The 13,228-nt window shown below is 42.4% G+C and overlaps 1 protein-coding gene across 8 annotated transcripts in view; it reads right to left on the bottom strand.

The window, feature by feature from the left end:
* LOC100592283 (UDP-glucuronosyltransferase 1-1) overlaps positions 1-13,228 on the bottom strand; it is a 91,995-nt gene that overhangs the window by 42,473 nt on the left and 36,294 nt on the right. The window contains exon 1 of one of the 8 annotated variants that reach the window (XM_012501124.2): positions 7,400-7,857. The exons of 6 other annotated variants lie outside the window; for them this stretch is intronic. In XM_012501124.2, coding sequence (XP_012356578.1) covers positions 7,400-7,776 — 377 coding nt within the window. In that variant the 5' untranslated portion in view covers positions 7,777-7,857. Of the gene's footprint in view, positions 1-6,909; positions 7,858-13,228 lie in introns of those variants that run through there. One more of the 8 variants, XM_012501123.2, reaches the window with a different exon arrangement.

The following is a 13,228-nucleotide window of genomic DNA, read 5'->3' as shown; positions in this document are numbered from 1 at the left end:
GGACTCTCTCTGAAGTGGCTGTCAATATAAAAAAAGCTGCAGGGAGGCTGAGCTCAAGATGTGATGATCAGATTCTTGGGAAGACTTTGTTGAGGATTCTCCATCTACACCATGGAAGAAGCGGTGCTGCTGTCTAAAGCACACATGGGCAAGACAACCCTAGCAAGGACCCACGGTGGGTTCAGGGAGCTCCTGCTTACCAAGGGACCGCGGGAGCTGGAGCCTGGCCTCAGATCTTGCACCATCTGAATTCCTCTTCTGAATGCCGAAGGCTCCAGTCTTCTGCAAGTCTGCTTAGAGACTGAAGTGTCCATTCATCCAGGCCTTTATTTCATCCTGAGGATTATGGTCAGGCTTTTCTCCAAGCCAATCCAGCACCAAGTTCTGATAAGAATGGGTCCTCCAGAACAGAACAGGCTGCATAATTTGTGGGGGCCCTAGTTCAAATTTCAAGATGGAGAATTAAATGTGTGCCTTTCTAAGGGGGAGACCCTGAGCACTCACAAGAGTCTCAAGCCCAGTGAGGCTCATCCTACTCCAGAAAGTCACTCCTACATATGCTGTGCTCACAAGATTGCTGATGCCACCTTGTCCTGTTCGCCTCAGGATGATGCGGGCAGGCTGTCTGGGGTGTGCACTTTCTATCTCACTGCCTCTGTGTCTTCTTGCCTGGCGATGTCTGCCATTGCTGGTGAGACTGAGGCTTCCCTTCGGGAGGAAATTACTCCCATTAGAAATCCACATTGATAACAGATTCCACCTTTGGACAGAATCCATGGGACGGGCAGTGAATGGAAGCATCTACCAGGGGGACACCCAGCTCAAGGGCAGCACACGCAGGATGGCACAGAGAAGGAAGGTCTGCAAGGGCTTTGGGAACTCTCCAGTAGAGGATGATTCCTGGGGATTTGTAAGGACATAGAGCACTAGAAAGGGATTCTCAGATGTGGGTGCAACAGCTCAGCCTCTGAACTATTCCTCCAACCCCCTTAAAACTATATGCTTCCTAAGAACCCTCCTGATGAGCCCAGGTGATGGGTGGAACACACCTGGTAGTGTGCTGTTCCCACATTCATGGGCTCCCATGTTCTACCTCCAAGTAGTAGTGTTTTATTTAGACAGTGAAGTCATCTGATTTCTTGTCACATGTCTGGGACTCCCAGACCCTGGGGAGGCCCATGTACCTTGGAAGATGGTGGTACTCCAGACACCTAGGGGCCCTAAGGATAGCAGGACTGTGGGGAGGGGGGAGCTCCTGGTGCCTGGGAAAACAGGAGGAGCTGCCCAAGGCATCAGCTTCCAGGGTCTGGAAATGAGGAAGGGTCTGGGCTGCACAGATAGACTTGGAGCCATCCGCATATGTTGAAGCCGTGGGTGTCAGTGAGGTCACCCCAGCAAAGTCCAGAAACAGAAAAAAGCATCCTGAAAGACTGATCTGCGTGGTCTTGTTCCCCTCTGCCAATCTCACAGGCCTAAACATACAAACTGGAATTCTTTCACGTTTGTAAGAGAGCACAGAAACTAATCTTCACATCTTGGGGTAAAGATTTCTTAGGGTACAAAAATAACAAATGATACAATTTTGCTAGAATGAACCTCATCAAAATCTAAAACTTTTGCTCTTTGAAAGGTATTGTTTTTTAAAAATGAAAAAAGGAAGATCAGGAAAAAAGGAGATAATTGAATGGTAAGCTGATAGCTCTGAAGCCTGGAGAGTAGAAGACTATGGAGGACAGGAACAAAAATTAAATTTAAATGACCGAATAGAGGAAAACCTCGAAGCCTTGAATAAGATGTGGGTTTCACTTTAAGCTTAGTGTCTGTGGTAGGCAGAATCACAGCCCCACAAAAGTATCTACATTGTACTTCCTCAAACCCAGGAACATGTTCTGTTACAGGTGGAAGAGACTTCACAGATATGATTAAATTAAGAGTTTTAAGATGGGGAGATTGTCCTGGGTATCTGGGCAGGACAACGAAATCACAAGCGCTCTTACAAGTGAAGGAAACAGGCGTAAGAGTGGGAGACTTGAAGACGCTGCATTGCATCTCCCTAAAAGTGGAAAAGTACCACGAAATTCCAAAATTAATAGGAAAGAGGAAATTTCTGTTAAATAAATGAGCTTACATTCAATGGAAAGAATAAGATTAAGAATGGACAGAACCAGAATGCTGATATCAAAAGAAACTATAAGATTGAAGCAATTTTGGTTTTTGTTGTGTTTTAAATAAATAAATCGAAAAACCACAGATGCTGAAACTCCTGAGCTGAATGATCCTCCCACCAGAGCCTCCGAAGTACCTGGGGCCACAGGCGCATGCCACTGCACCCAGCTTTTCATATTGGAGTTTTAAAAAATGTTTTCTAAACTTTTTAAACAACATTTCCACATGCCAAAGAAATTTTTATTTTTTTGAAATGGGGCCTCACTCTGTCACTCAGGCTGGAGTGAGGTGGCGTGAACATGGCACACTGCAGCCTCCACCTCCTGGGATCAAGTGATCCTCCTGCCTCAGCCTCCTGAGTAGCTGGGACCACAGGTATGCACCATCACACCTGGATAATTTTTTGATTTTTTGTCGAGATGGAGTCTCAGCACGTTTCCCAGGCTGCGCTCAGGCTCCTGGGCTCAAACAATCCTCCTGCATCAGTCTCCCAAAGGGCTGAAATTACAGGTGTGAGCCACCCACCTGTCTACAAATCATTTTCAAATTAAAAGAGATGGGGAATTAAAAAAAAAACATAGGAGTAGCAATACTGGTATCAGATAAAATGGATTTTAAGGATTATTGTATAATGATAACAGCAAACTATGTGAAGAAAATGTAAGTCTCAAACCTACATGCACCAGTCTAATCACTATGTATAAAGCAAAACCTATTCAAGAGCCAAAATATAACTGGAGCAGAATTTGTTATGTAAGGGGATTTTTTAAAAAGACATCCTTCCCAGAATTGGGCAGGTTCAGTAGAGGGTTTTTTAAAAGATAAAAAAAAATTGGCCCAGTGTGGTGGCACATGCCTGTAATCCCAGCACTTTGGGAGGCTGAGGCTAGTGAATCACTAGAGGTCAGGAGTGTGAGACCAGCCTGACCAACATGATGAAAGCCCATCTCCACAAAAAATACAAAAAAAAAAAAAAATTAGCTGAGCGTGGTACTGTGCATCTGTAGTCCCAGCTACTTGGGAGGCTGAAGCAGGAGAATCAGTTGAACCTGGGAGGTGGAGGTTGCAATGAGCCGAGATCCCATCACTGCACTGCAGCCTGGGAAACAGAGCGTGACTCATTCTCAAAAAAGAAAAAAAAATTCAAAAGATAGAATTTTAGTTGTGTCCATGGAACATTTGTAAACATTGACCATATGGTAGCCACTAACTTCATATGACTATTGAGCACTTGAAATGTGGCTATTCCAAATTGAGATATGCTGTAAGTGTCAGATATATGCTAGATTTTGAAGACTTAACAAGAAAAAACTATGTCAAATAGTTAAGTCATAATCTTATATTGAATATATGTTGAAAGGATAATATTTGTGATCTACCTGGTTAAACAATGCATTAGTAAAATTAATTTCAGTGGTTTCTTTTTGCTGGTTTCTAACATGCCCACTAGAAAAGTTTAAATTATGTATGTGGCTTACATTATATTTCTATTGGACAATTCTGTATTAGACCATCAAGGTAACCTATTAAGAATTTTTTAAATGGTGTCTTCATAAGAAACATTCTTACTATAATACAAAATAACTAGAAAAAATAAGACGGAGATGACTACAAAATTATTAACGATATCAGAATTAGGTAACAGCCTTATAGACAGTCACTGCGTCAAAGGAGAAATTTAAAAACTGATATTTAAATTATCTAAAAGCAATGAAAATAACAGCAATTTTTACCAAAACCTAAGTAAAAGAAATCTTTTACTCGAGCCCTCAATGCTTCATTAAGAAAAATCAAATGTAAAGAAGTGTAATAGTCCTCTAACGAAGTTGCAAAAGCAGCTACAAATCAACCAAAAGAAACTAGGATGAAATCATTAAGGCAAAAATAAGCTGCAATTAATGAAATGGAAAATGAAACAGTAAAAAGAATATACAAATTCCACAGTTATTTCTTTGAGAAGACCAATCAAATAATTCAACCTATCATAAACTTTAAATCAAGGAGAAAGAGAGGGAGAAAAAACGTAAGATTTCAACTTTGGTCTTGTATATTTGTAGAAAAATTTCAAATCTAAGGGTCAACCAAACCAAGTAAGGGTGACAAAATAACAAACGAAATTAATGTAATAGAAATGATAATGGCACGCCTATCACAGCTAATACATGATAAAGATTTTGGTGTAAATGATCTTTCATGCACTCAGTAAATTGGCACGAACATGGCAATGGTCTCCAGGTGACACATCTTGTCCTGCAGGAGTCTTTTAAACTCTACTAATGATGATGATAGCTCTTCCTCTAAGAGGCCTAAGGTGATCTGTGAAAATTCTTCTTTGTTCACTCGACCCAGGAACACCACAAAATCATGCAATTCAAGAGGTTTCAGTTTTCCTGTTCACTTAAAGGACATTCGTGAAACTACCCAGGTGGTCATCAATGTATGCATATACAAAGAGCCACCAAGTGTCTGAAGGATGTCACTTTATGGAAGCAGTGTGTACCATTTCGATGTTGCAATGGAGGGGCTGGCAAGTGTGCCCAGGGCCGAACAGTGGGGCTGGACACAAGGTCGGTGGCCCAAATAGGGTGCTGGATTTTTGCTGTGCATGCTTTAAAATGCAGAGAATAATGCTGAATATAAGAATTTAGATGTAGATTCTCTCATCATTAAGCTTATCCTAGTAAACAAAGCATCCAAGATGAGCCATGCGTCTTGCAGAGCTCATTATTGGATTAACCCTTACATGACCCCCCGCTGCCACATCAAGATGATCTTTACTGATAAGGAACAAATTGTTCCTAAACCTGAGGATGAGGTTGCACAAAAGAAAAAGATATCCCAGAAGAAACTGAAGAAAAAAAATACCTATGGCTCTGGAATAAATTCAGCATAAAATAAATGCAATTAAACTAAAATAATAAGAATGATAACAGATAATATTTATTGGGTGCTCACTATAACAACATTAAAACCACAATGCTTAGGGTACCTGTCCTAGGTCACATAGCTAGAAAAATGAGAGTGAAGATTTGAGCCAGTGCAGTTCAGTCTAAAGAATATATTCATAGTGAAAAACCAGAAGAAAAGAGCCACAATCACTATTCAAATGCCTTCCTAATTTTTCACATTTTTACAAATCTAAAGAACATATATATTTTTTACAATTCAGTAACTACATTGCATAAGGGGAAAAGAAAACCAGTAGAACAAACATCTTGTGGTTTGATCAAAAACAAAAATAAAGTTTAGTGTCCTTTGCAATAATACCTACACTAATAAAAAGTACAGAAATAAGAATACAAAGGACCTAAACTCATGGAAGTTCATATAAATTCAGTGAATATGACAAAAAAGGGCTCAATTCTCTCACAAGAAAGATGGCTCCCTCATTGGGCTTGGTGGCTCATGCCTGTAATCCCAGCACTTTGGGAGGCCGAGGCAGGCAGATCACATGAGGTCAGGAGTTCAAGACCAGCCTGGCTAACATGGTGAAACCTCATTTCTACTAAAAAAAAAAAAAAAAAAAAAAAAAAATTGCCAGGAGCAGTGGCACATGCCTGCAGTCCCAGTTACTCAGGAGACTGAAGCGGGAGAATCTCTTAAATCTGGGAGGTGCCAGTTGCAGTGAGCTGAGATCGGGCCACTGCCCTCCAGCCTGGGTGAAAGAGCGAGGCTCAGTCTCAAGGAAAAAAAAAAAAAAAAAAGATGGCTCCCTCAATGGATTAAGAAACCAAATTCATCGGTGTGTGAATTTGGTTTTTCACATCCCAGAGTACTATTTCAATGAAACCCAAATATTCTGTATTAATGAAAGCCACCTCTGAAATTTTTGGAAAAAGAATAGATCCCACTATAGAAACCTGGAGTGGAATAGGGTGGGTTTGGTGATGTGCTCAGCCCCTCCAGAGAAACCCTTCCCTTCTTGGACACATGTCCATTCATCACTGGTCCCAGCTTCACTGGGCTTATAGATTCACAGTCTTATCTCTTCCCTAGTCCCTTCCACCCACTCTTGATAATTTCAGCATTCCAAGTAGAAGAAGACCCTTTTGAGATGCAACCATCACCGTACCTTCCAAACTCTACGATGTCCCCCCATCATACACCAGACCCCAAACCCCTGGTCAGAAAAACTTTTCTCAGGATAGATCACTCTGTGGAAACTGAACTCCATGTTTCATTCTCTGATCACATGCAATGCATCCATCCCACCTTCACTGCCCCACTTCCACTCAACTGAGTCAACCTCTTTGACACTTCTACTTTACCGTGAGTGCTGAAGTCTCCTGTGGTCACCTCTCTATCTTTCGCAAGATGGGACCACGAAAAATTATCATGTCTGCAATTGTAATTTACTGTTGCATCATCGTTCCACTGAAAATCAGGCAAGCAAAAACCCCAGGATGGATCAGTTCTGAATGTAGTGTCCCTGATCCTGCCCAGCTGAAGGACATGCACAACCATGAAGATGGTGCCTTTACGAACAGTGTCCATGAGTCACAGCAGTCCTTGTCCATCCTTTGACAGACCCTCGTCCGTGCCTCTTCTTCCTCTCAATGACCACTGAAAACTTGAAATACACTAGGCCCCTCAACAGTTTATCTCACTGAAGACTATTACGACAAAGAAGCAAAGATAAAATCTTTGGAAATATAAGTAGATATGGAAGCACTTGTAAGTAAATACATTTTTTAGAAAGTGTTTTGCCTGGAACATTGATTGGATGAAGGCACCAATACAGACCTGAGATAGTGGCTTCCTGTTGGCACAGTTGATGCCCCCAATGAAGACCATGTTGGGCATGATCGGCCTGGGGTATTCCATCACAAAGTCCCATCGGAACAGCCAGACGGATGCATGGCTGAGAAGATCCACCACTGACACCTCTCTCTGAAAAAGCTCAGAGGCAAGGCTTGCATAAGGAGCAGAAAGAGCATGGCAAAGGGAGGACAGGGCCAGAGGGTAGAGCATGTTCTTAACCCTTTGCAGGAATGTCATGCGGTCTGAATTGGTTGTTAGTAACTTAGGAATATAAGAGTAAGGATTTGGACACTGTGTGCCCTTAAAGTCTAAGTCACACGGAATGTTCCTCAAAAAATACACAGTAGGAATCGACAGGTACTTAGCCAGCACCGCCCCGCAGAGGTTAACAGGGTCTGTTAAAACTACATCAAAGGAAGTAGCATTCAGGTGCCTGATCAGGGCTTCATTATGCAGTAGCTCCACACAAGACCTATGAAAGACCAAAGACATATTGTTCATAATTGCCATACTTCTAGAATATCTCTTCAGAAGATGTTCTGTTTCAAAGAACCATTGAGTGTGGCTCAGCACAAGGCGATCAAATTCCTCCTGGGTCCATGGAATTGCATAGGTTGTCAGGGTGAAAAAGTTCTCTTCTTTGATGTGCATATTCACCTCCGGGGTGAGGACCACCGCCTGGTGGCCTCTGGCATGGAGCTCCCGCACGGCCTCCCGCATGCTGAGCCAGTGGCTGCCATCAGTGGGCACCACCAACACCTTCCCACTCTCAGCCCAGGGCTGGACACTGAGGAGAAGGAGCAGTCCTGTGGCCAGCTGCGGTAGGGGAACCTGGAGTCCTGTGGCCATCTCAGCAAAAGCCACCGACAGCTGACTGTCCACCCCACGTTGTGCCTCCTGGAATTGTTTCCTTCGTCTTAATTACCTTGTAACTGAGACACCTAGCAAATCAACATGTAATTGAAGACAGAGTGCCCTCCTCCAGTTACTTATTACCTGTTAATCTATAATTGTCTTGCATTATGGGCCCCACCCTGGGAAAGACCGATCACTCCTATCTTGAAAAACTCATCTGACCCTGTGCTCGCTCTGGGGAACATTCCAGTTCAAGCTCTTGTTTCTCATTCAATTCCCAACACAAGGCTGTGAACCCCCATTTCATGTCACTGTCTCCTACTTCTCTATTAACCACATTTATCAGGCTGCAGCTGAGGTCTGAGGAGTCACCATTGCCGTAGTCCCCAACCATATGGTCTCTGCTGGATGTGACCCTATTTGCTAACTCTTAAAACTCTTTCTTCCCACATATGGGTAACACAGCGCATCCAAAAAACAGACAACATTGCTAAGCCAGCTTTCTTTAAACAGCGAGTGGGGAGGCTGGCTCTCTAGTTTTGGTCTTTTTTTGCACAACGATATTTCTTGTAAGGATCACAGAGGACTCTCTCTGAAGTGGCTGTCAATATAAAAAAAGCTGCAGGGAGGCTGAGCTCAAGATGTGATGATCAGATTCTTGGGAAGGCTTTGTTGAGGATTCTCCATCTACACCATAGAAGAAGAGGTGCTGCTGTCTAAAGCACACATGGGCAAGACAACCCTAGCAAGGACCCACGGTGGGTTCAGGGAGCTCCTGTTCACCAAGGGAGCAGGGGAGCTGGAGCCTGGCCTCACATCTTGCACCATCTGAATTCCTCTTCTGAATGCTGAAGGCTCCAGTCTTCTGCAAGTCTGCTTAGAGACTGAAGTGTCCATTCATCCAGGCCTTTATTTCATCCTGAGGATTATGGTCAGGCTTTTCTCCAAGTCAATCCAGCACCAAGTTCTGATAAGAATGGGTCCTCCAGAACAGAATAATTTGTGGGGGCCCTAGTTCAAATTTCAAGAAGGAGAATTAAACGTGTGCCTTTCTAAGGGAGAGACCCTGAGCACTCATAATGGTCTCAAGCCCATGAGGCTTGTCCTGCTCCAGAAAGTCACTCATACTTGTGCTTGGCAAGATTGCTGACCCCTTGTCCTGGTCGCCCCAGGATGATATGGGCAGGCTCTCTGGGCTGTGCACACTTTCTATCTCACTTCCTCTGTGTCTACATGCCTGGCCGTGTCTGCCATTGCTGGTGAGGCTGAGGCTTCCCTTAGGGAGGAAGTTACCCCATTAGAAATCCACATTGGTAACAGATTCCACCTTTGGACAGAACCCATGGGACAGGCAGTGAATGGAGCTGTCCACCAGGGGGCGCAGGCAGGATGGCACAGAGAAGGCAGGTCTGCAAGGGCTTTGGGAACTCTCCAGGGGAGGATGATTCCCGGGGAGTCGTGAGGACACAGAGCGCTAGAAAGGGATTCTCAGCTGTGGGTGCAACATCTCGGCCTCTGAACTATTCCTCCAACCCCCTTAAAACTGTATGCCTCCTAAGCACCCTCCTGATGAGCCCGGGGTGAGGGTGGAACACGCCTGGGAGGGTGCTCTCGCCACATTCAAAGGGCTCCCCTGTTCTATCTCCATGCAGTGGTGTTTTATTTAGACACCAATGTCATCTAATTTCTGGTCCCACGTCTAGGACTCCTAGACCCTGGGGAGGCCCATGTATCTTGGAAGATGGTGGTGCCTTCAGAGACATGGGAGCGCTGGGGAGAGCAGGACTGTGGAGAGGGAGTAGCTCACATTCCTGGTGCCCGGGAAATAGGAGGAGATGCCCAAGGCATCAGCTTCCAGGGTCTGGAGATGAGGAGGGGTCTGGGCTGCACAGATAGACTTGGAGCCATCAGCATATGTGGTAGTTGTAGCCATGGGTGTCAGTGAGATCACCCCAGAAAAATTCAGAGATAGAAAAAGGCATCCAGTAGCCTGATCTGAATGATTGTATATTCCCCTCTGCCAATCTCAGAGACATAAACAAAGACCTAAACGAAGACTAAGTGGTCTAAAGACCTCTTTCCACCCAAACCTACAAACTTAAACTGTTTAACTTTTTTTAAAAACATAGAAACAAATCCTCACACTTTTTGGTAGACAAAGATTCCTTAGATAGGACACGAGGGGTACAAAACACAAAACGTTTGCTAAAATTGACTTAATCAAAACTTACAACTTTTGCTCCTTCCTTGAAAGACATTGTTTTTTAAAAAGTGAAACAAAGGATACCACACACCAGAAGTAAACAGAAACACAACTACCTGACACAGCACTTGTATCCAGAATATGGAAAGAACTCACTACTCAAATATAAGAAGACAAACAAACCAATAAAAGTGTGCAGAAGATTTTGAAAGGGCACCTTTTAAAAGAAAACAGGCATATGATCAATAAGCACATGGAAAGATCATCATCAGTCATAAGAGGAATGCAAATTCAAACCCAGTGAAATTCTACTACACACCCATTAGGATGGCTAAAATGTAAAAGACCAAAAATAGCAAGTCTTAGCAGAAATACAGAGCAGCCAGAACTCTAATGCATTGCTGTTAGGAGTGTAAAATTGTGTAACTGCTTTGGAAACAGTTCGACTGTTTCTTATGAAGTCATACATACAGCTACCATGCAACCCAACAATCACACTTTTAAGTACTAACCCAAGAAAAATGAAACCTCAGAAACACTTGTACTCCAATAGTCATAGCAGCTTTATTCATAATAGCCAACAACTGGAAACTATCCACATGTCCATCAAGAAATAAATGCATAAGCAAATGATGATATAGCTATACAACGAAATGCTACTGAAGAGACATTATGCTGAGCCAAAGAGGCCAGACATGAAAGAGTATACCTGTGTGTTTTTCATTCATAATTGTATGATTCCATTCAGGTGAAGCTCTAGAAAAGACAATTCTATTATCCAGCAACAGAAACCACCCAGGTTGCCTAAGGTGAGGGGAGTTATTAGGTGACTGAGATAGGACAGAAGGGAAGTTACTGGGTAATGGAGTGGTCCATGTCTTGGATGTGGTGATGGTTGCACAGGTAAATAAAATCATTACAACTCAGAAATATATAAGTAAAATGGTGCACTTTATTGCATGTAAACAATACTCCAATAATGTTTATTTTAGTAGCATCAATTGAAAACATATCATTCAATTAAAAAAGAATAAAACTTTCCCAAGCTGACCAAAAGACCAAAACCTACCATACAAAGCCCTACCCATTCCGAGAAACACTCACAGCAAAACACCTATATTTAATAATGTTTCTTTCACATCCTGGTATATTTTTTGAATTTTAAGTTTAAATTTGTAAGTACTTACATATATCACAGTAGGAAAAAGAATTCCTAAAAGAGAGTAAGGGGCAGAGACTTCAAATACTAAATACTTATAAGCCCCAAAATGATTGCTTTAAAAGTTGGCAGGTCATCCTTTCTGGAGGACATTCTTATTGAGTGTTCACCCATAGATTATTAAACGACATTTAGATTAGGACATAGAAAAATCTATATAGTAATAGGTTTATATGGCAAGCTAGTAACAAAAAATCTGACATCTAAATAGAAAATATCATTAATTTGAAGGGTAATTCGCAGTGTGGACAAGTTATTTCCTATCTCATCCCAGCGGCCACCCCTCCCCAAGACTCTCAAATGTACTTCTGGTGAGGATCCACAACCAGCTCAGGATAGAACATGTGACCTAGGCCTCAACCAATCAGCATGTCTCATCCCCTTGGCCACCGTGATTAGTTCAGAGATGGGCATGTGACTTCATTAGAGCCAATGAGGCAGAAGAACTTTAACTAGGAATCCTGGGAAAAGAACTCAGGCTGAAGCCCCTGCTCCTTGGGTATTACGAGACTGAGAAGGATGTCATGGCCAAGGAAACAGAGGCAGGAAATGGAAACATATAAATGGGTTCTGGTGACATAGTTTGGCTCTGTAGCAAGCAATACCTAACCAGATATCCCCCGAGATTGTTCTAGTATGTGAATCAATAAAAGAGCTTAAAAAAGAAAGCCCTGCAACAAATTCACTGAATCAAGAATTTGGGGAAGTTGCCCAAATTAAGTGATCACAGGTTGCATTGATTTTGGGGGGCGTGGGGAGTTGGTCAGGGTCTTGCTCTGTTGCCCAGGCTGGGGTGCAATGATGCAAACATAGCTCACTGGAACCTTGAACTCCTGGGCTCAAATAATCCTCCCACCTCAGCCTTCTGAGTAGTTAGGCCTACAGGCACGCGCTACCATGCCCAGCTAAGTTTTTACTTTTTGTAGTGAAGGAATCTCACTATGCTGCCTAGGCTGGTCTCAAACTCCTGGGCTCAAGCTATCCTCCTGCTTCAGCCCCCCAAAGTGCTGGGATTATAAGTATGAACCACCACGCTCAGCCAGTTGCATCAGTTCTATTAAATCTAGAAGGTACATACCAGTTCTTATCTTCACTGGTGAAACAACTTGATAAAAGAAAACACACACACACAAAAGACGTTTAAATGAAAAATTAACAAGGGAAATGCAAATTCAAATAACCTTGAGATATTTTTTACCTATGGATTGTCAAAAACCAAAAGCGTTTGACAATAATACATGTGGCAAGGATATGAAGGAAAGTGTACACTTACACATTGCTAAGGGAAGAATAACTTGCTAATGCCTAATGACATTTAAAATGTGCACGACACAGTAAGTCCATTTTCCGGCAACTCCCCTATGGAAACTCCCACACAGGTGCACAGTGAGTCATATACTAAGATGTTTATTCTAATTCGTTTGAATAAAAGTAAAAAGCAAGATGCAGAGTGGGGGAAGATATTTGCAATGCCTAAAACTGCCAAAGAACTAGTATCCAGAATGCATACATAATTCGAGTAGACAACCCAGTGGGCGATAGACTTGAATGGGCAAAAGAGAAAATCCAAATGACCAATAAGTATATGTTAAAACCCTCAGTATAATCAGTCATGTACATAACTAATGCCTTAGCAATCAGGGATATGTACAACCACTCTGAAAAATAGTTACATCTTATTAAATTAATGATATGCACACCCTCCAACGCAGCAGCTCCACCCCTAGGTATATACTCTAAAGACCCACTCACACGTGTTTCAGAATGTAAAAGAATGTTCGTTGTAACATTGTTCACAATAGTGAAAAGCTAGACACAACCCAAAGCCCATCAACAGTAGAATGGATAAATAAAATTGTGGTGTATTCATACAATGGGATATATCCAGTACTGATAATCCACAAACTACAACTTGTAAAAACACACATCATGAATCTCTCAAACATAAGGTTGAACCAAAAAAAAAAAAAAAAAAGCAAGACAAAAAAAATAACAGTAAAATTCTATTTATATTAAGTACCGAA

This window comes from Nomascus leucogenys, chromosome 22a, assembly GCF_006542625.1.
Source record: "Nomascus leucogenys isolate Asia chromosome 22a, Asia_NLE_v1, whole genome shotgun sequence".
In the NCBI taxonomy this organism is placed as follows: domain Eukaryota; kingdom Metazoa; phylum Chordata; class Mammalia; order Primates; family Hylobatidae; genus Nomascus; species Nomascus leucogenys.
The sequence above is the reverse complement of the archived record's forward strand: the minus strand, read 5'-3'. Positions and strand labels throughout refer to the sequence as shown.